This window comes from Sturnira hondurensis, unplaced genomic scaffold (genome assembly GCF_014824575.4).
Source record: "Sturnira hondurensis isolate 20B ecotype Veracruz unplaced genomic scaffold, ASM1482457v3 Scaffold0022566, whole genome shotgun sequence".
Lineage (NCBI taxonomy): Eukaryota > Metazoa > Chordata > Mammalia > Chiroptera > Phyllostomidae > Sturnira > Sturnira hondurensis.
The window spans coordinates 6,010,348-6,032,825 of NW_028095197.1; the positions used below are offsets into that span (position 1 = coordinate 6,010,348).

General features: G+C 40.6%; 1 protein-coding gene across 1 annotated transcript in view; it reads right to left on the bottom strand.

The window, feature by feature from the left end:
* KIF24 (kinesin family member 24) overlaps positions 1-22,478 on the bottom strand; it is an 88,543-nt gene that overhangs the window by 8,932 nt on the left and 57,133 nt on the right. Inside the window, exons 7-10 of the mRNA XM_037036164.1 lie at positions 14,728-14,849; positions 13,756-13,861; positions 3,425-3,496; positions 1,650-1,759 (exon numbers count right to left, since the gene is read on the bottom strand). Coding sequence (XP_036892059.1) covers positions 1,650-1,759; positions 3,425-3,496; positions 13,756-13,861; positions 14,728-14,849 — 410 coding nt within the window. The remainder of the gene's footprint in view (positions 1-1,649; positions 1,760-3,424; positions 3,497-13,755; positions 13,862-14,727; positions 14,850-22,478) is intronic.

Genomic DNA, 22,478 nt, shown 5'->3' on the forward strand with positions numbered 1-22,478 from the left:
GGCCTGCAGGGAACTGGCCTGCAACCCAGGCATGTGCCCTGACTGGGAATCGAACCGCGATCCTCTGGTTTGCAGGCTCGTGCTCAATCCACTGAGCTACTTTTCCTATTTTTTAACCAAAATTATTTCAAAAAATTTCTCAACTGTACTCAAGACATCTCTATGATAGAGTTACTTCCATCTTCCAATCTGAGCACTAAGAATGTCTTGTTCTCTGCTCCTAATGATGTAGTTCGAGCAATTGATACGGTGTCTATGATTTGGGGACTGGGTGGGGTTATGAAACAAGACCAGCTTAGAGTTAATAACTGCTGAAGCTGAGTAATATTTATATGAGGGAAAAGAACTTCAACCCAAAGTGGTTTTTTGGAAACAATTTTGCATCCTTGTACATTTCTATCTGATCTCAGTCCATGAAATGCGAATGTGCTAGCATTAGGAAAGCAGGTACTAAAGAAGCCTTCTTTAGAAAATTTATCTGGGGAACCTATTAATATTATGATTATTAAAGTTAACACATACTGAGCTCTCACTATTTATGCTGGGCACAGTGCTAAGCTCTGTATGCATATTACCACACTGGTTCCACATAACTCTTATCTGAGGTAAGTTATTATCTGAGGTAATAAGCTATTATTATCCCCTTTTGGCTAAGGAAACTGAGCCTCAGAGAAGTGGAAAACATGTCTGAGGTCACTTGGCAAGCGAGTGACAGAAGCAGGGTATTGGCTTCGAGTCTGCCCCTGAGCCCACTCTTGCAACAACCACTTCGTAAACGATCTCTCCTGTTTAGATGTGACAAGGGGCACAGAGGGCCTCACTCAAGCTCTGACATCCAGGAGGCGCCCCTCCTGTCATTCGCAAATATTTATTGTGCATCTACTAGGTAGCAAGTGTCCTTTGGGCAGCAGAGATACAGTGGAGAAAAAGAGAGACAAGGCTCTTGTTCTCGTGGAACTTAAATGGTAGCTCATCTTTCCTTTACAGTGGGCTTCATAAAATGCCACTGATACGAAAGATTCTTCAACAGTAACTGAAAAGTAGGTTTCCCTCAAATAGGCTGTTAACCTCGGAGACGGCTTCTGGAAGACTAAAGAGGAGTGTGTAAGACAGGACCAGGCAGCAAAGCAGCAAGAGGAAAGGATGGTAATGAAAGCATTTTCATCCCGCATAGGAAACACATGGGACCACAGGGTAAGAGGTACAAGCTCTGTCAACAATTCCCAATGGGTCCTTTTCAAGTTCTTGCCTTCCTCTGGGCCTCAGTTTATCCTTCTGTAACATGTCTGGGTTGGCCTTTTCTACTTGCTTCTGCCTTGACAAATAATATGTGTTTATCCCTTACAATCAGGGCTAAGGTCAATGGGATGATTCCACTCCAGAGAAATAGTTCAGCTCCTATTAGCCATTTACAAGCTACTGATGGAGCTGTTTCTGGAACAAGGGAATGTATCACCTTCCTCTTGTCACATTCACAGTTGTAAAATGTCAGGGCCTACCAGGTCACATTTTTCAAATGACCAGTTGCACAAAACCCTGCTGGTATGATTGCTTCCTCAAGAAAAGGCTTGTGGAGCTCAAGGGCAGATCCCTGTGTGTGTGTCACACAGACAGACAGACCCAAGACCTGCCACTTAGGAGGGACTCACCGGTCAGCATAGCGCAAGGTATTTAGAGTGTGTTCAGTGGCCACGTGGCTTGGTGAGATGTTGGCGATCATGCAGGTTTTGGCATTGCCAATGAAAGAATCTTTCAGGACCTATCCAAAACAAAAGGCGGGCCAATGAAGTCAACTAACAAGGGCATATTGACTACTACTGTGTGCAGGACACTGGGCCATAGTTCCCCTGACTACAAAAAGACAATTCACAAAAGAAGAAATAATAAATTAAAAAAACCCCACCAAAATCCAAAACAAAACAATACTCACTTCACCATTAATTAAAGAAATACAAACAAACCACTAAAAAACATACTTTTTTCACCCATAAGATTAAGAAAGATTCATGATACCCTGCTAAACTGCCTGAGTACTGTGTACCACGAACTGGCACGAGCTTTTGGGAGGGCAGTTTGGTAATATGTACCAAAATGTAAAAAATGTACACACTATTGGTTTGGTAAATCTAGGGATCCATAAATGGAACAAACCAGGTAATTATAAACTGAATACAATACAACCATTCAAAATAACCACGTACGTCTGCACTTACACACATGGAAAGATCTGAAACTATCTTGGAGTTAGCTGTGTACTCTGTGTGGATCTTCGTGTGGATACAGGGCAGAGGGATCCCTGGAAGGATGTTCACCAAAACGTAGCAGTGGCTGTCACTGGGAGGTGGGATTTTCACCTTTCCCCAACTTCTTTGTACTGGTATGTACTATTTGAATTATCATTATTGTTTTCATTAAATAGAAACACATTTTCTGGGATGAGGAACTTGTTTAAAAAAATAATAGAGCAAATGTCAGAATCAGGACTAATTATGTATAAGAAGGGTTTCATGGGTCCCTGATTGAAATCATGTTTGAAAAGACACAATCTAACCCATATATCACCAATTCTGCCTAGTAAGGAGCTATGTCATTCTAGGTTCTGCCCCAGCCTCCTTGGAGTCGCTGGTCTGGCTGCACAGAGAGAAAACTCCTCCTGGAACACAAAGGTCTTCGCCTAGACCGCCCTCTACCTAGTCCGTCCGCCACTGTGCACAGCACTTGGTGAAGAAGGAACCAGGACACCCGTAACTCTTTACAGCCCATTGAGCCTGGACTGACCTCTCTAGGGGCCATCCTCTTCAGTCATTATAGAGGCTGACTTATTGTTACTTTCTGTTTATAAATCTTAAGTACATTTTCCATGACAAAAAAATAGAAGAAAAATTACCTACAGTTTCACCACTCAAAATAATCCAGTTAACAAGTGCATAATTTTTCTGATTTCATATTTTTAAACTAAAGGTTTTGGTCATCTCTCCCATAAGTACATATAAAAAATCTATCATTCTTTTTAGCTGCAGCCATTATTTCCTGCATTGAAACACTGGTCCAAGCCTTACAGCTAACAAAGTCTAAGAAAGTACCAAGTACAGCTACACCACACCCCTTTCAAAGGCTGAGACTCCACTAACTCAACAAGGTTTCTTTACATTAGAAAGAAGCAAAAAGCTGTTAGGTGATAACTAGAAGAGCACTACTGCCCCCTGGGAGCCCAGCTGCCTCGGACTGCGAGTTTCCCTGCATGAAGATGCCCCTATTGCCCCCTAGACTGAGAGCTCCTGGAAGGAACATGATTTTTCCCCGCCCACCTGCGGCGTGGCATTGTGCCTTACTACCAGTGAATGCTCTGCTGAACAAACACGTGAATGGAAAAAGGAACAAATGAGAGAATCAGAACAAACTCAAAGCTCACATTTAACTTTACCTGAGTTAATTTGCTTTGCCGGAAGGGAGTATGGGTGTGTTCCTGATCCAATGCGCGGATACATTCCTTCAGCTGCAAACAACGAGCACATTAATATCATATGCAACGAGAGAGTAACGGAAGAGATTTTTCTTTTATCAAAAGACAGTCCAAAAATAAGTCAAATGTCCTGGTAGTTTCCTGTTCAACAAGAAAAAATCAAGCTAGCCTTGGCCAGGTGGCTCAGCTGGTCGGAGTGATGTCTCCGTACACGAAAGGTTGTGGGTTTGATTTCTGGGCAGGGCAGATACCTAGGCTGTGAGGCAACCAATCAATGTTTCTCTCTCACACGGATGTTTCTCTCTCTCCCTTCCTTTCTCTGTAAAATCAATGAAAACACATCCTCTGGTGAGGATTAAAAAATAATAAGAAAAATATAGCTGGACTGTGAAACATCATCCTGTGCTAGCTGTGCTACATAAGGACCCCCGACTTAAAAAGCTGTGACTAGCCCTGATAGTGTGGAACAGACAAGCTCAAGCACTTTCCCACAGGGCTCAAGTCTAAGCCTACAGAGTGACAGTTCCGGCTTGCAGGCTGCTTTTTCCCTCTTCCCACTCTCCCCAACCGCAGAAGCACTGAAAGTAGAAAATACATCTGAACCACCCCTCTCACTTTCCCACTCACACATGCAGACCTATAATTGTAGACTCGAGTGTAGGTTAAGATATAAGTTGCCTGAGACTTCTGGTCAAGATGGAGGCATAGGTAAACACAGCTCGTCTCCTCACATAGCTACATCAGAATTACAACTAAACTACAGAACAACCATCACTCAGAACCATCAGAAATCAAGTTGAATGGAAGTCTGACAACTATGGAACGAAAGACATCACATCCATCCAGACTGGTAGGAGTGCGGAGACATGAAACAGGCTCATCCCTAACTTACATGTGGGGGATAAAAATTCAGGAGGGATACCTCAGGAGGGATATCCAGCCCAGGGTTCCAGTGCCAGGAAGATGAGACCCCATAACTTATGGCTATAAAAACCAATGGGTTTGAGTTGGGGATAGAAACTACTGTATACCCAAGCAGTTTCTCTTGAAGGGCCCTCACACAGACTCACTAAAAAACTCACTCCCTCCGACCTCCAGCACCAGGATAGCAGCTTGAAAGGCACCAGTAGCATACAGGGAGGAACTGAAGTGACTGACATTAGGGTGAGAACTGTGGGTCAGCTTTCTTCCAAAAAGAAAGGCAGGCAGAGGTCATTCTTCCCTTTTTGAGTTTTCCTCAACCCTTCCACAGAGCCACAGAGCCAGCAGGAGGGGGCCATATCTAAGACTCCATCAACCTTGCTCACATAGTTTGCTCTACCCTGGTGAAGCCCTGCCATTCCACCCCACCCAACACATGGCCCACTCAAGCTGTTAACAGTGGCTTTTCCACATGAATGGCTGGTTTCAGCTTCACATCTTCCTAAATCCTCTCAAACAAGCAACAGCCAGCCTCAGCGAGCCCCTAGAACCTGCTCTAGCTAAGAAGCCCTAGGCCCGGCACTAGCATCAGCCAGATTTGGATCACAGTTTGGCTTCGCCTGGGAACCACAAAGCCCAGCTCAAGTAGCTGCTATCTGCAGATTGTTTTGTAGCTCTTGCTGGGAGGCCCCAGGTGGAACACAGATGGTGGCTGACCCTGGCCTGCACCACCCAGGAAACCCCAGGGCCTATGCACCCAGTGGACAGCTACAGACCATATGGGAACACCACCACCCTGCCCCTGCACAGCTGATCCTCCATGGAGGGATGAAGGTTGCTGGTTAGTGGTCATAGCCTGGGTGAATCTCTCCCATTGACCTGCCAATGGCAATCACAGATCAACTACAAGAGGAGGATGTACTCAGCCCACATCAAGTACCCAGATTAGGTGATAGGGAAGGCTGTGTCAATGAACCCTATAGGACACCTACTACATTAGGCCACACTACCAAGACATGGAGTCATAGCTACTCTACCTAATACACAGAAACAAACACAGGGAGGCTGACAAAATAAGGACATAAGGAAATAGGGCCCAAATGAAAGAACAGATTAAAACTCCAGAAAAAGAATTAACAAAATGGAGATGAGCAATCTGTCAGAAGCAGTATTCAAAACTCTGGTTATAAGGATGCTTGAGGAACTTAGTGAGAACCTCAAGCATAAAAAAGGCCCAGGCAGAAATGAAGGATACACTCATGAAAATAAAGAATAATTTACAGGGAATGAATAGTAGAATGGATGAAGTCATGAATCAAAGCAATGATATGGAACATAAGGGAAAAAACAACCAATCAGAACAAGAAGAAAAAAGGAATCTCACAAAACAAGAATTGTGGGAGGAGCCTCTGGGACAACTTCAAGGGCACCAGTATTCGCCAGAAGGAGAAGACAAAGACTAAGAAGTTGGAAGTCTATTTGAAAAAATAATGAAAGAAAACTTCCCTAATTTGCTAAATGAAATAGACATACAAGTCCGGGAAGCACAAAGAGTCCCAAACGAGAGATGCAAAGAGGTCCACTCCAAGACACATCAGAATTAAAATGCCAAAAGTTAATGATAAAAGAGAATCTTAAAAGCAGCAAGAGAAAAGCAGATAGTTACCTACAAAGGAGTTCCCATAAGACCATCAGCTGATTTCTCAAAAGAAACTTTGCAGGCTAGAAGGGACTGGCAAGAAATGGGACAGGGAAAAGGTACAGGGAAGAAGTAGCATAATTAGTAGGCATAAAATAGATGAGGAGAGATTAAAAAATGGTATAAGAAACAGAAGACTCAAAGAATTTATATGTAAAACCCACTGACATGAACTAAGGGGGGAGGAATGCTGGAAGGCTGGGGGGGACAGACAGAAGAGGAATAAAGGGGGAAAATTGGGAAAACTGTAATAGCATAATCAATAAAAATACTAAAAAAAAAAGAAATATTCAAAGTCATGAAAAGCAGGGACCTACAGCCAAGATTGCTCTACCCAGCAAAGCTATCATTTAAAGTAAAGGGCAGATAAATAGCTTCCCAGATAAGAAAAATCTAAAGGAGCTCATCATCACCAAACCATTATTATATGAAATGTAAAAGAAACTTATTTAAGAAAAAGGTCAAAATTATGGACAATAAAATGGCAATAAACATGTATCTATCAACAATTGAATCTAAAAAACAAACTAAGCAAACAAAAAGAACAGGGACAGAATCATGGATACAGAGAGTGTTTTGATGGTTGCCAGATGGGTGAGGGGTTTTGGGGAATGGGTGAAGAGGTGAGGGGATTAAGAAGCACAAATTATTACAGGAACAAGTATAAAGGACACACGGACAATAACACAAGAGGGGTGGAAATGGGAGGGGGGCGGGGAGGACTGGGGGTGGGCTGGGGTGGGGGAAAAAGGCAGAAAACTGTATTTGAACAACAATTTTAAAAAAAGAAGTACAGATTAGTCGTCACAGACAGCCATCGGGACGTACAGCATAGGAAATGAGGAGTAGCCAAAGAACTTTTGTGCATAACCCAGAGACATGAACAAAGGAGTGCGGATTGCCTGAGGAAGTAGGGAGTGATGGAGAGGCAAAGGAGGAAAACTGGGACATCTGTAACAGTATAATCAAGAAAATATAATTTAAAAGAAAGAAAAGATAGAAGTTATCTGAATGATTGGCTTTTTAAAAAATTTAATTAATTTATTTTTAGAGAGGGAAAGGAAGGGCAAAAGAGAGGGAGAAAAACATCAATATGTGGTTGCCTCTCACACACCCCCTGCTGGGGACCTGGCCCGCAACCCAGACATGTGCCCTGACTGGGAATGGAACGCATTCCATTGCCAGCATCCTACTCTCTGAATGGGGCAGAGAATGAGTCAGAGCTGGGAAGGAAATGAGAATCACTTAGGCCTACCTCCTCATTTAAAAAAAGCAGGGGATGTGGCCCAAAGATAAGAGCATGTCATTTGCTCCTGGGCACAGCCATCAAAGAAATGCTCACAGGGCATCACTAGTGCCAGCAGAGACCTGTATATGCAAACCTCCAGGGGCGGGACAAGATGAGGGAGGAGAGATCTATTTCTGAGTCACGCATTTAGGCTAAAAGGAAGTAAATGAAAAGGAAGAGAAGAAAGAGAATGGAAGGAATCCTTTGGAAGTGTCAATCCTAGGAATTCACCAAGAACAGGTACGTAGCTGAGGGTTTGCTGTGGCTGTTCTTGACTGCAACCACAGATGCCTGCAGCTAACTCCTCTCTAAGAAGCTGCAGGGTATAAGAAGGTACAAGGGAACTTCGATTTCCTCTTTTATTTCAAATCATTCCAATATCCCCAAACTGTAGCACTGAAAACATTCTCCAGAATAAACAGGTAACCAAAACATAACACTGAGTTCTAACTACCCCTTAGATATTCAAGTTTAAGTGTGGTCATCAATTCCTATGAGGCCTTGGGAAACAGAAAGTAGACTTTACTAAACACTAGAATATCCAAGTAAAATACACAGGAGAGAAACAAGGGGCACCTTTGTGTACCTTACAGAGTTCATCATCAAGATTTTTTAAAAAATTATCTTTAGAGGGGAAGGGAAGGAGAGAAGGAGAGAAATATCAATGTATGGTTGCCTCTCGTGAGTCTCCTACTGGGAACTGGCCTGCAACCCAGGCACATGCCCTGACTGGGAATTGAACCAAGATCGTGTGGTTCGCAGGCCCACGCTCAACCCACTGAGCTACACCAGCCAGGCCTCAAGATTTTGATTCTACTATAGATGGGTTGTTCCTAGGCCCCTTTACTTGCTATTTTGCCCACATGAGAGATAGGTATAGTCAAGCCCTAAAGGGTTGTATGACTTCGTAGGTACTCCTTCTCAGGTTTCATAGATGATTACTGCACCAGTTTTAAATATGAGAATCATAGATTTCTAGTTAGAGGCTATGGACCCCTGGCCAATTCACTCAACCCATCTGAGCCTCAGAAGGCTGAACAATAAAGTGGGGACAAGAGAACTTGATTAACTTATTTCACAGAGTTGTTGTGAAGATTAAACTGATCAGCATATAGTAAGTGCCCAAAATATATTGGTTCTGGGGTTCCCTGGAGAAATGGTTGACTTCAGGGTTAGGGGTGGGAAAGCACAAGATGAGAGTGTGACATCTTATAGTACCAAAAAAGCAACAGGATGCTCAAACAATGAAGAAGCATGTCAAAAGGATACAGAAGCCAATTTGACCCGGGCTGAAGTAGATTGCATGCCGGCCTGCGAACCAAAGCATTGTGGGTTCCATTCGCAGTCAGGGCACATGCCTGGGTTGCGGGCCAGGTCCCCAGCAAGGGGTATGTGAGAGGCAACCACACATTGATGTTTTTCTCCCTCTCTTTTGCCCTTCCCTTCCCTCTCTAAAAATAAATTAATTAAATTTTTTTAAAAAGCTGAAAGAACTTCCAATAGCTGAATCTGGGACAATGTAAGCAACAAAATAAACAATGATAAAAATGAATTATACTCTAGTAATAAAATAAATATCCATTTACCATTGTATAGAAATAGCCAAATAAATAAATTGAAGAGAAAGGACAGCTCTTTCTTACAGTAGAATTCCAACTAATAAACATAGAAAGAATAACGGGAATAGAGAGTCCCATCAAGCAAACACCAGGGTAAATGCTGCAGGTAAGATCCATCAATGGATGCAAAACTTAGGCATCCAATGGTATAAACAGGATATTTGCATAGTTCCAAAGTATCTCCCCATAAGATAATTATTAAGTACAAAGGAAAAAAATAGTACCCTTACAGTGGAAAAACCTAGTATAAACCACCTTAATTAGGTTATCAAGGTTAACATCACCAGCAATAAGACATATTGACTTCACACAACACATATTATGATACACTGAGAAGGATACAACTTCAGTGGTATTTTCATTAAAAATTCATTACCTCAATCTAATCATGAAAAAACAACAGACAAACCCAAATTCACAGACTCCTGCAAAATAATTGGCCAGCATTCTACAAAGGTTTAAGACCATGAATGTCAAAAACTCAGGAGCCTACAGAGACATGGCAACTAAATGTAATATATATAGAATTCTAGACCTGAAAAAGGACATTGGTGAGACTACTGGTGAAATTCAAACAAGGTCTGTAGATTAGTTAGTAGCATTACACTAATGTTAATTTTCTGATTTAGGATTTTTACTATATTATGTAAGATGCTAACATTAGGTATGCTGATGAAGGAATGCTATATATTTATTTTTGCAACTTTTTCTGTAAATCTAAAACAATTTGAACATTAAAAAGAATGCCATGAGCCCTGGCTGGTGTAGCTCAGTGGATTGAGCTCGGGCCTGCGAACCACACAGTCGCGGTTCGATTACCAGTCAAGGCACATGCCTGGGTTGTAGGCCAGTTCCCAGCAGCGGACTCACGACAGGCAACCATACATTGATATTTCTCTCCTTCTCTCCTTCCCTTCCTCTCTAAAGATAAATAAATAATAAAATCGTTTTTAAAAAAAGCTTTAAAAAAAAAAAGAATGCCATGGCTGGTGTGGCTCAGTGGATTGAGCACTGGCCTGCAAACCAAAAGGTTGCTGGTTCGATTCCCAGTCAGGGCATATGCCTGGGTTGCAGGCCAGGTGCCCAGTTGAGGGTGTGTGTGAGACAATGATCCATCCATGTGTCCCTCCCTCTCTTTATCCCTCCCTTCCCCTCTCTCTAAAAATAAATAGATAAAATCTTTTAAAAAATGATTAAAAACTGCCAATTTTTTCTCTCACCTCTCTTAGCCTCCCATTTTATCCCTTATGAGGTCTGGAAATAATGTGCCTAGCTGCAGACTTCAGTTCTGATCAAAAGAACTTAAATAATGCAGCACAGGTAGCACTTATTACAGCCGTAAAAAGGAAGAAGAAAGATCGCTATAAAGAGCTATGGAGTGAGCTCTAGGATACTAATAAATGAAAAAAAAAAGCAAACTGCAGAACAGTGTTTACAATATGCTACCTTTTTTCCCTGAGAAAAAGGAGTGAATACAAACATATACATAGGTAGAAAAATGATTATTGAAACAGAGGAAAGTAAGCATTGAGGGGACAGGGATGAATACTAGACTCCTCTGAATGTTTTATAATTTTTACTTTAAGTAAATATGAAACTAATAAGCTTAAACACACAGTGAAGAATTATTCCAAGTGACTTCCCAACATAATATTAGGATTATATATCCCTAGTGGGATACAACCTAAGGATAAAAAGGAAACTGCAAAGGAATCTTAATTTGAATTCAGTAATCATATTATGAGTAATAATAATAGCATTATTCTGAAATATATATATTAAGGTAGAGCAAATAAGATTATATTAATGATCTAGGATTTAAGAATTCTAGCATAAGAGAAAAGGGAGAGAAATACAAATTCAAAATGTTAAGCAAAAACCCTATAATCTTTTTAAATTGCTACTTATCTTCATTGTAGCTTTTTTAAAATTTAAAGAAATTTTTCAATTATAGTTTACATTCAATAATATTTTGTATTAGATTCAGGTGTATAGTATAGCAGCCAGACAATCGTACTTCACGAAGTGTCCCCCTTGATATCTCCAGTATCTATCTGGCACCACACAGAGTTATTACAGTATTATTGACTATATTCCCTGTGCTGTACTTTATATCCTGTGACTAATTTGTAACTACCAATTTTTACTTCTTTATCCCTTCGCCTTTTTCACCTAGTCCTCCTTTCTGACAACCATTGGTCTGTTTTCTGTATCTTTGAATCTGCTTCAATTTTTTTTATTTTGTCCTTTAGATTCCACATATAGGTGAAATCATATGGTATTTGTCTTTCTCTGACTGACTGATTTCACTCAACATAATATCCTCTAGGTCCATCCATGCTGTAAACAAATGGTAAGATTCCATCCTCTCTTATGGCCAAGTAATACCCCACTGTATATGTGTACCACAACACTTTTATTTACTCACCTACGCACGGGCACTTGGGTTGCTGCCATATCTTAATTATTATAAATTATGCTGCAATGAACATAGGAGTGCATATATTCTTTCAAATTAGTATTTTTTTGAAAATCCTATAATCTTAATTTGAATTAATTTATTAGTATGAATCCCCGATATATTTTCCTTTAAAAAAAAGTCTACTTGTGTCCATCAAAAAAATCTAGAAGCTAGATACACTAATCCAGTGGTGGTAAGTACCCTTAGTACCCCCAAATGGTCTCTAAATACCATTTCTCTCTGAAACCCAGGCTTGATGAATAAATGGCTGGTTCAAACCTGGGTAAAGAAATGTACAAGATGAGCCTAGAACAGAAAGCCAGGAAACCATCAGGAACTAGTGAGATTGGGTCAAAGAGACACAAAAACATATTTGAAAAGGTTCCCACTAGCCAAAGATACACAATTTAAGCAGCAAAAAGAATAATGACTACAATGATATACAATAATGAGTTTATAGTAATAAAACAACAAAAAAGTAAACAACAACAACAAACTGATTTTGTCTTGTTTAGGCTACGAAGACACCAACTCATTCTGAAAACAGGTGAGTAAAGGCAAAGAATCAAGCATTTATCTTGCCTCTACTGTATGAACTGTATTTCAGGATAATCAGAGAATTGAAGAAAAGTTTTTTTCTGGCTAGAAATACAGAAGGAATATTAGAATTAGGATATTACCATCCTGGAATCCCTAATGAAACAATGGATACAAGTGATGCTCGTCAATGACTGCCAAAGCCATTAGGTGAAAAAGATTGATGGAAAACTTTATGATGGAAGAATTAGGCTGACAACACTTGAAACTTTCTTAATTTTTAAAATCACAAAAAGAAATAACCAGACATTCTGTACCTTCTGATGTGTTCCTATAAGAACTCTAAGAATGACCCATAAATTATTCTTGCAAAAAAAAAATAGAACCTAAATCTGACAGTCCTCTAGACCAGCACTTACACAGTAGAAATATGTGAGCCACAAATGCAAACCATATATGTAATTTTAAATTTCTAGTATCTACATTAACATATATTCATTATAATATTAACTGTGTAATTTTAGTCTGATACATTCACAAATATTTCAGCATGTGATCAATACAAAAAATATTGAGATATTTTACAAGCTTCAAAACCCAGTGTGTATTTTACACTTAGAGTAGGTCTCCATTCAGACTCCCCCACATCACAAGTGCTCAATAGCTACATGGAGCTTAGTGACTACATGTCTACTGAAGAGCACAAATACAGATCTTAACCACTTTGTAGAAAATATATAGGATAGAGTACCATTTTATATATCAACATGGGGATACAGTCAGCCTAATCCAGACTATGGAAAATCTTATAGGACAGTGACCCAGTTTTCTTAAACAAATACATTGATATAAAAAAAAGATAGAGAGAGCAGCCCTGGCTGGTGTGGCTCAGTGGATTGAGCGCTGGCCAGTGAACCAAAGGGTCACCGGTTCAATTCCCAGTCAGGGCACATGCCTGGGTTGTGGGCCAAATCCCACGTTGGGGGTGCGTGAGAGGCAACAACACATTAATGTTTCTCTCCCTCTCTTCCTCCCTCTCTTCCCCTCTCTCTAAAAAAATTAATAAAAAATCTTAAAAAAAGAGAGAACTTCTATGGAATAAAAGAGACATATCAACCAAAAGCAATCTAAGGATCTTATTCGCATTTTGATTTGAACAACCTTTAAAAAAGACATTTATAGAACTAGAGAAACTATAATACTCAGTGGATAACAGATAACATTAAGCAATTATTTCTTTACATATGATAATGGTATAATTATATTAAAAATAAGAGTCTTATCACATAATGAAATATTCGTGGAAGAAATAACATGATGATAGGACTTGCTTTAAAATAATCCAACTAGGGAAAGGAACGTACTGGTCAGGTTTTTCATATGCTGAAGCTGGGTGACTAGTGTTTGGGAGATCATTATACTATTTGTTCTAGTTTTGTATGTTTGAAAAATTAATACAGTTTTAAAACTTGATGAGAGGGAAAAAGCTTACCTACGTTAGCCATTCAGCAATTTCATAAGTAATTCTCTGTTTCTAAGTGGCAGGGATTGACCAGAGGGCGAAAAGACAGGGAGGGAAGGGAAGGGTTGTCTAGAATTGCTGAGAATCTGATTGGCAGCCTCCATCTCCATCCCTGGAATTCACTGCCAGATAAGAGCATGCCTTTTTGTTGATTCCATCCACACCCTCACTGACCCTGCCAGCACGTATCAAGGGGCAAAATCTCTCAAGAAGGATTTTTTGATTAAAGCTGTCAAACGACTTACAGCCAGAAGACTCTGGTTAATTTCTGCGCCTTCCATCTTTGTCTGTCTATCTGAGTCTCTGGCATCTGCTGCTCTTTCACTGCCAGCCAAGTCAATGAAAGAGATCCTAGAGAAAAGACACAGCAGGGATGACTTCTTTGGGGCTTCAGTTTATTTTTACATCAGTCAGCATTTTGTGACAGCCAGAAGAAATTAACACTGGCCTGGCCCGTATTCAAGGGAAAAAAGACACTACTGTCAGCTTTCCAAAAGTATTACAAGATTCTGATCTGTCTGCTGCTGCTGGCACTGTTCATCCAGACACTTTCATTGGTTTTAATCATTTGTGAGAAAGTATGACTGAAATTAATAAAACATTCTTCCCATAAGGCTAAATGATCACACTGTAAATCACTTAGAGGACCACTTAGATAATTAAAAAGAAACTTTTGTGGACTGCTTTCCAGAAAGAATGAAAGAAAGAACAAGAGAAAGAGAGAAAGGAAGAAAGAAAGAGAGAGAGAGAAAGACAAAAAAGAAAGGAAGAAAAAGACTCATTACTCAGAAGTGAGATAGGCTCATCCATCAGTGTGGCCGAGTTTGCTAAGATAGCACCAGAGAAGCAATGAATGTACCCAATTGTCTTATGCCTTCTTTTAAGAAGGATGGGTTAATTTTCCTTTTTTTTTTTTTGGCCTGTAAGCTCTCTGAGATGCATTCTCTGCTATTCCTCTGCTGATACCATGTTTCACGTTAGAAGCAATCGATATTCCTTTTAATAACTCAGGGTTGACCAACAATAGGCCATTACTTCATGGTTAATCAACTGATGGCACTTTAATACAATGATTTATTTCAGGGCTAACAACTCTACTCTGTATCCCTGAAATAAAGAACTCCATGGTGGCAGAGTGTCCTGTTGTTGATAACACATACTTCAAAGTCACGTTAGGAAAATGCAGACAATGCATTCCTTAAATATTCCCAGCTCACCTGCCAAATGTCCTCTTGGCTGAATCTTTGATCTGAATTTGGATGATAGCATGGGAACGGGAAGAGTCTGCATTAACTCCAGTGGCCCCAGTGCTGCGCTCCTTGCTGCCCTTCAGAATCACCTGAAAAATAAAATCCATAGCGTGACATCCCCAAGGAGTAAACAAAGCCGTCTGACTCCTAAGAGTGGGCTGAATGCAACAAGACCAGACATGTAACTTTGTCAGTACACTGCAGGTTTTCACCTTCATGTTAAAAGCTGCCTAAACACTAAATCATACAGAGTAAGTACCCAACAGCAATAAAAACAACGTGGAATACTAACCTTGGGGGAGGACATTCAATAGTTCAAAAGCTAATTTACTTCTTGATCTCACATATTTTTAAAAAATATCTTTGATGGATTTAGCCTGACAAAAATCCCTAGGGCATAACTTAGCTTCAAAGCAAGGTCTCATAATACCCATCTATCTTAGTAATTGAAGCAAAGGGCAGAAATGTGCACCACGGAATAACTGATCACATCCACCTGTTCCACCAGGATGCAGTCATAAAGGGGTCAGGCCTGATGTGTGGGAACATGCAAGTAATGAGTTATTGTAATTGCCACGAGCCCATGATTTCCCTTGAGAGCAATACTCCTCCAAATAGGAATAAAGACAAACCTGGGACCCTCTGGCCTCAGGGAATGGGAAAGAGGAAGTAAAACTCAGGATTGGCCTCCAGCCACTGAAAACACAGCTATACATGAGCATGCTGCCCTGGATTTTGGATAGGGGAAGGAGTATTAATTTCTAAAAACCAAAAAAGGTGAAAAACTTTAAACATATTATTTGAGCCCTGGCTGGTGTAGCCTGGTGGATTGAGTGCCAGCCTGCGAACTGAAGGGTCACCAGTTCAAGTCCCAGTCAGGGCATGTGGGTTGCAGCAGGCTGGGTCCCTGGTGAGGGGCATGTGAGAGGCAACCACACATTGATGTTTCTCTCCCTTTTTCTCCTTCCCTTCCCTTCTTCCTAAAAATAAATAAAATCTTTTTTGAATAAATAAATATATCATTTCATAGACTCCTCACAACAGCCTCATGCGAGGTGAGAATGACTACCATACCCAGTTTACAGCTGAGGAATAGCTCAGAAGTGACTTCCTCACAAACAGCTGTTATGTGGCAGAACCGAGTTCCATATCCCGTATGTATGATGGCAAAGCCCAAGTGATTTCTACTACACTGTGCGGTGTTGGTGATAAATTTATTTATATTGCAGTAAATTAAGAAATTGAAAGTCCTATCTCATTTTCCTCCATCTCTCATAATTTTGATTTCTATCGTATTGAACATAGCTAGTTTGCAAATTAAGAGTCTCTAAGTTGAGAGTCAAACTCCTGCAATAAGCCACAAATATCTTAACAAGAAGGGGCTTGTGTTTTTTAAAATTTTAACTAATAAGTTCCTCCATGGTCTGAGGAATAGTTGTATTTTTAAATATTAATTATATGTGAATTGAAAAGTATATTTTAGAAGTAATTTAGAGTCATACTGTGAATGCACTAATTTTGTAAATAGTTTGCTAAAAGTTTAAAGTGACCAGCTGATAAATCCTTCTGTAATGAGAAGAACATGTTAATTTATAAAACTTGATTATCAACTGCATGGATAGCACGTTGCTGCTAATCAGGAAAATTAGAGCAATAATCCCTTATACTGAGTGTGGCAAGTGTCGAGAAAAGTACTGCTAAATAAGCTTGGATCCTGGCAATGTCACTTAAGGCCATATATGTGACTGAAGCATCCATGTTATTTTTTTTTCCAAACAAGTGTGTATTTGAAGGAAGAGATTTTTAAAACATTTTATTTAAAGATTTTATTTAATTTTTAGAGAAAGGGGAAGGGAGGGAGAAAAAGAGAGAGAGAAAAACATCAATGTGTGGTTGCCTCTCACACACTGCCTACTGGGGACCTGGCCTGCAACCCAGGCATGTGCCCTGGGTAGGGATTGAGCTGGCGACACTTCGGTTCACAGGCCAGCTCTCAGCCCACTGAGCCACACCAGCCAGGGCTTGAAGCCTCTACTTTAAATGCACTTCCTCATCCTATCTTCTCCCTATCACCCTGACTTCATGCTAACATATATGGTAACAATGCAATCATGATGGAACATTTTAGATTTATGTTGTTCTTTTTATCAAACTTTTTATTATAAAATTAAGACATGCTTTCTGTGGAAAGCTTGGAAAATACAAGAAAAGGGATGAAAAAGAAAATATACCTCCCATAATTCCAGAGTTAAGATTCTGATGCATTTCTTCCTAGAGTTTCAGAGTTCTCATAGTTTTGTTTTGTCTTTTATAAAAGCCATGAAGAACCAAGAGAGATCTCTTAAATCTCCACATATGGCTTCTGGCCAAGATGGAGACACAGGTAGATACACTTTGCTTCCTCACACAACCAATTTAAAAACAAAAAAACAACCAGAACTACCAGAAAATAGAACTGTATGGAAGTCCAACAACTAAGGAGTTAAAGAAGAAACATTCATACACACTGGTAGGAGGGCTGGAAACAGGAAGCTGGGGCAGAGAAGATGCGCGCAAGGCAGAGGCTGGAGGACCCCGCAGTCCCACCTTCATGTGCGGATAAACTGGGAGGAACAACTGGGGAGTGAGACGGTTCCAGCATGGGGAAAAACACCTCAAAACCTCTGACTGTAACCATGGCTGATGTAGCTCAGTGGATTGAGTGTGGGCCTGTGAACCAAAGGGTCACTGGCTCAAGTCCCAGTCAGGGCACATGCCTGGGTTGCGGGCCAGGTCTCCAGTTGAAGGTTCACAAGAGGCAACCACACATTGAGAAAAAAAAGCAACAAAACCTCTAGCTATAAAGACCCATGGGTCTGGCGGTGGTGGGAGAAACACCCAGTCTCACAGGAAAGTCCATTGGAGGGACCCACAGGATCCTAGAACATACATACACAAACCCATCCACCCAAGAATCAGCACCAGAAGGACCCAAATTGGTTGTGGGGAGTGAGAGAAGTGACTGAAAGCAGAGCAAGAGCCAAGCATGTGGCATTGCTCCCTCTCCGACCCCTCCTGCACATACAGCCCCAAAACACAGAGAAGTGGGTTGACCTGCCCTGGTGAATACCTAAGGCTCTGCCCCTTAAAATGTAACAGGTGTGCCAAGGCAAAGAAATATGGCCCAAATGAAAGAACAGATCAAAACTCCAAAAAAATAACTAAGTGACAAGGAGATAGCCAACCTAGCTGATGCAGAGTTCAAAACTCTGGTAATCAGGATGCTCACAGAAATGACTGAGTACAGCTGCAAAATAGAGGAATAAGTGAAGGCTATGCAAAGTGAAATAAAGGAAAATATATGGGAACCAACAGTGAAGAGAAGGAAACCAGGACTCAAATCAACCATTTGGAACAGAAGGAAGAAATAAACATGCAACCAGAACAGAATGAAGAAAGAAGAATTCAAAGAAATGAGGGGAGTCTTAGGAACCTCTGGGACAACGTTAAATGTTCTAACCTCGAATCATAGGAGTGCCAGAAGGAAAAGAAGAAGAGCAAGAAATTAAAAACTTATTTGAAAAAATAATGAAAGAAAACTTCCCCAATCTGGTGAAGGAACTACAGACTTGCAAGTCCAGGAAGCTCAGAGAATCCCAAAGAAGTTGGGTCCAAGGAGAAACACTCCAAGACACATCACAATTAAATTACTCAGGATTAAAGATAAGGAGAGAATCTTAAAAGCAGCAAGAGAAAAGGACACAGTTACCTACATAGGAGTTCCCATAAAACTATCAGCTGGCCCTGGCTGGTATAGCTCAGTGGATTGAGTGTGGGCCTGCGAACTATACGATCGTGGTTCGAATCCCAGTCAGGGCACATGCCTGGGTTGCAGGCTAGTTCCCAGTGGGGGACGCACGAGAGGCAACCATACATTGATATTTCTCTCCTTCCCTTCCCCTCTAAAGATAAATAAAAAATATTTTAAAAAAACAACAACTATCAGCTGATTTCTCAAAAGAAACAGGCAAGAAGGTACTGGAAAGAAATATTCAGTCATGAAAGGCAAGGAACTACAGCCCAGATTACTTTACCCAGCAAAGCTATCATTTAGAATGGAAGGGCAGATAAAGTGCTTCACAGATAAGGTCAAGTTAAAGGAGTTTGACATTACCAACCCCTTATTATATGACATGTTAAAGGGACTTATGTAAGAAAAAAGAAGATCAAACTATAAACAGTAAAATGACAACAAACTTACAACTACCAACAACTGAACCTAAAAAACAAAACAAACTAAGCAAACAACTAGAACAGGAACAGAAGCACAGAAATCAAGATCACATGGAGGGTTATCATTGGGACGGGGAGGGGAGAGAATGGGGGAAAAGGTACAGGGAATAAGTGTAATTAGTAGGTACACTATAGACAGGGGGAGATTAAGAATAGTATAGGAAATTGGGAAGCCAAAGAACGTATATGTACGTATGACCCATGGACATGAAATAAGTGGGGGGAATGCTGGAGGGAGGTGAGTGCAGGGCAGAGGGGAATAAAGGGGAGAAAAATAATGAGACAAGTGTAATTGTATAATCAATAAAATATACTTAAAAATAATAAATCTCCACATATAGGTAAGCAATATGCTTGATGGATAAGGAAGGGATCACAGAGAAGTTAAGTGATTCATCCAAGGTCACATAGGTAGAAAACAGTGAGGCTAAGGATAGAAGCCAGGTGTCTTCTGCCACATGTGACTAATGATGTTACTTCTGCTGAAACCTAGTGAGAGCTTTGAGAGGCATCAAGGCTATACCTTGTCAGGAACTGTGTATACTGACAGGAAGCTGAAAGTATGGCCTTGTGGTAAAATTCACTCCAAGGGGACTCAAGAAAGACTGGCTTCTGTGATTCTGTTATAGAGTTTTACACTTGACTTTTCATTGCACCTTCTCTACCATGATGTACTAGGTAATTGTGACTGTGTCTCAGAAAACCTAACATGCTGAGGCAAACTTTTGTGACTACATGCCTTTTAGGGAAGGCCTGAAGGAATTTCTGGTCCTTGTTCCAGTTTTCTCAGCTTCAGTAACAGCCTAACATCACCATGACTTTCAGAAACTGTGGAATAAAGCAGCTAAGCTCTGAGGAGTAAAAAATGAGGTAGTTGTTAAGATCATCAGACAAACTTTTGTAAATGACACACAACCCAAGTTGTATGTCATACAGCAGTTATTAGAGATTGAAATCTTGCCCTGGTGGGTGTGGCTCAGTGGATTGAGAACTAGCCTGGGAATCAAAGGGTCACCAGTTCAATTCCCAGTCAGAGCACATTGGTTGCAGGCCAGGTCCCCAGTTAGGGACGCACACAGGAGGCAACCACACATTGATGTGCCTCTCCCTCTCTTTCTCCTTCCCTTCCCCTGTCTAAAAATAAATAAAATCTTTTAAAAAGAGAGAGAGAGATTGAAATCTTAAACTAGATTATCTGGGTTCACACTCCAGCTTTGGCATATGGTTGTGTGAACTTTTAAAAACAAATTTTTTACTTATTGATTTTAGAGAAAGGAAGGGAAGGGGAGGAAAAGAGGGGAAAGGAGAGAGGGGGAGAGAGAAACGTTGATTTGTTGTTCCACTTATTTGTGAATTCACTGGTTCATTCTTGAATGTGCTGTGACTTGGGATCAAACCAGCAACCTTGGTGTGTCAGGATGATGTGCTAACTGACTGGGCTACTTACCTAGCCAGGGGAGTTTCGTAAACTTTTGCAATGTGTGAACATTTGTAAATCACTTAACTTTGTAGGGTCTCCAGTTTTTATCTATAAAATAGTAATCTCATAGGTCACTTATGAGAATTGAAAAGATAATATATGTAAAGCATTTAGTTACATGATTGGCACAGTTAATTTTTAATAAATATCAATTTAAAAAAAGATACTAAAGAAAATTTCCATGTAAACTTCCAAAACTTAAACTATTTTTCACATAATGCCAACACCTTAAAAATCACTAGCCCACTCCTTTTCTCTCACCCTCTCCTTCTCAAATTCCTTCTTCCATAACTAAAGTCTATGGGGCAAATTTCTAAATCTTGGTCCTTTATTCAAAAAATGTTATGTGAGTAAAATGGGGACCTGCTACAACAGAAAGCAGAGGCAACTGCTCAAATCTGTGGCACTGGGAAATATTCAGAGACTTATTAGTAAGAATAATAGATATGACAAACTGAGCTGGCATCATGGTAAGCATTTTATGTATGTTATCTCATTTCCTTCTCTATTATGAGACCCAGTCATCTACTATCATCCACAAATTTCAGGTTCAGAAAAGTAAAAGATGTGATCAAGGATACACAGCACTGGGATGTAGCATCATTTAGTTACAAGGCTTTAATTACTAAGCTTCCTGCACAAATGGGCTACGAGTATTTCAGTAAGATAGGCAATGTGTATGGATTAAGCCTCTATAACTGGTATATTACTGAGGCTTATCTAGAGGAAGCTCTTGCTCTGTGGGTCTCTGCTACCAATTACAGTCAAGGAAATGATTTAAAAAAATAAAGCTGCCAGTTGTGAAGTAGGTAAAAAGTGGCCATATCTGAGTGAGCCTGAGGGTGATCTGTGAGGGTAACACTTGAAGATGATACCTGAGGGTGACACCTGAGCAAACACATGGGTGATACCTGAGTGAGCATGAACAGTGACACCTGAGACAGAGTGAGAGTGTGACACCTGAGTTAACAAGTGCTGTTGTTTCGAGTCAATAAATGTTTATGAGGGTAACGGTGTCAGATATTCATAATTTATACCAACTTTCCACCTCGATCTCAGCTGGCTTCCTTCTTGCACAACCTCATATGAACTACAGACTGAGGGTATCAATGGCAATAATATGTTGACTAACAAGAAACTTCTCTCTGCTTAGGAAACATACCTTAGGATAGAGCAGTGGCATAAACTCCATGGTCGGGGTGTGATTTGGCACCAAACTGCCCATTAGCATAGATATGGCCCATAGCAAAGGAAATGGGACTTCCTCTTAGTGTTTGCTCCTTTCCCATTGAGTTGGTGTAATCTCCAGGGACCAAGGCATCAAGAGAACCAAAAAATTTGAAACTCCCAGCCAAAACAACAAATAAATGGCTGGGGAAAGTGGGGCCGTGGGAATAGGTATATGAGAAACAATTTCCCTAAGACTTCACAGTGGAGGGAGTCCTGGGCAGGTAAGAATGGCCACAGTTTCAGGGGAGCCCCTTCAACACATCCCAAACACTTCTGTTCTGCGCCTGCCTCTGTAATCCAAGGGGCTCTTGACTCTTAGAGTCCCTCTAAAGCAGTCACACTCAGGGGCTATGCTCAGGTTTTGGATCCCAGGACTCAGGAATCTAATAATCACACACACATGAGGGTCCCATCCCTTAAACAAAATTTACCTATTTGTCCCAGGAAAGAAAAACTGTGAGAAAAAGACAAATCAATGGAGGGCCACCCTGCCATTTCCTGCACCCAAGTCCATGGAGGGATATTTTGTAAAGCTGTTCTAAAGGCGAGTACAGTCAAGTACCCAGCCTGTCCTTCCGGCTTTCTCCCTTTGACTCTAGCCAGGCTGGTTGGATATACTAGAAGAGTGACTATGATGGCTGCATGTTAGAATTAATCACCTGGGGAACTTTTAAAATAATACCCACCTTTATACACTGCTAGTAGGAATGCAAAAATGGTGCAGCCGCTTGGGAAA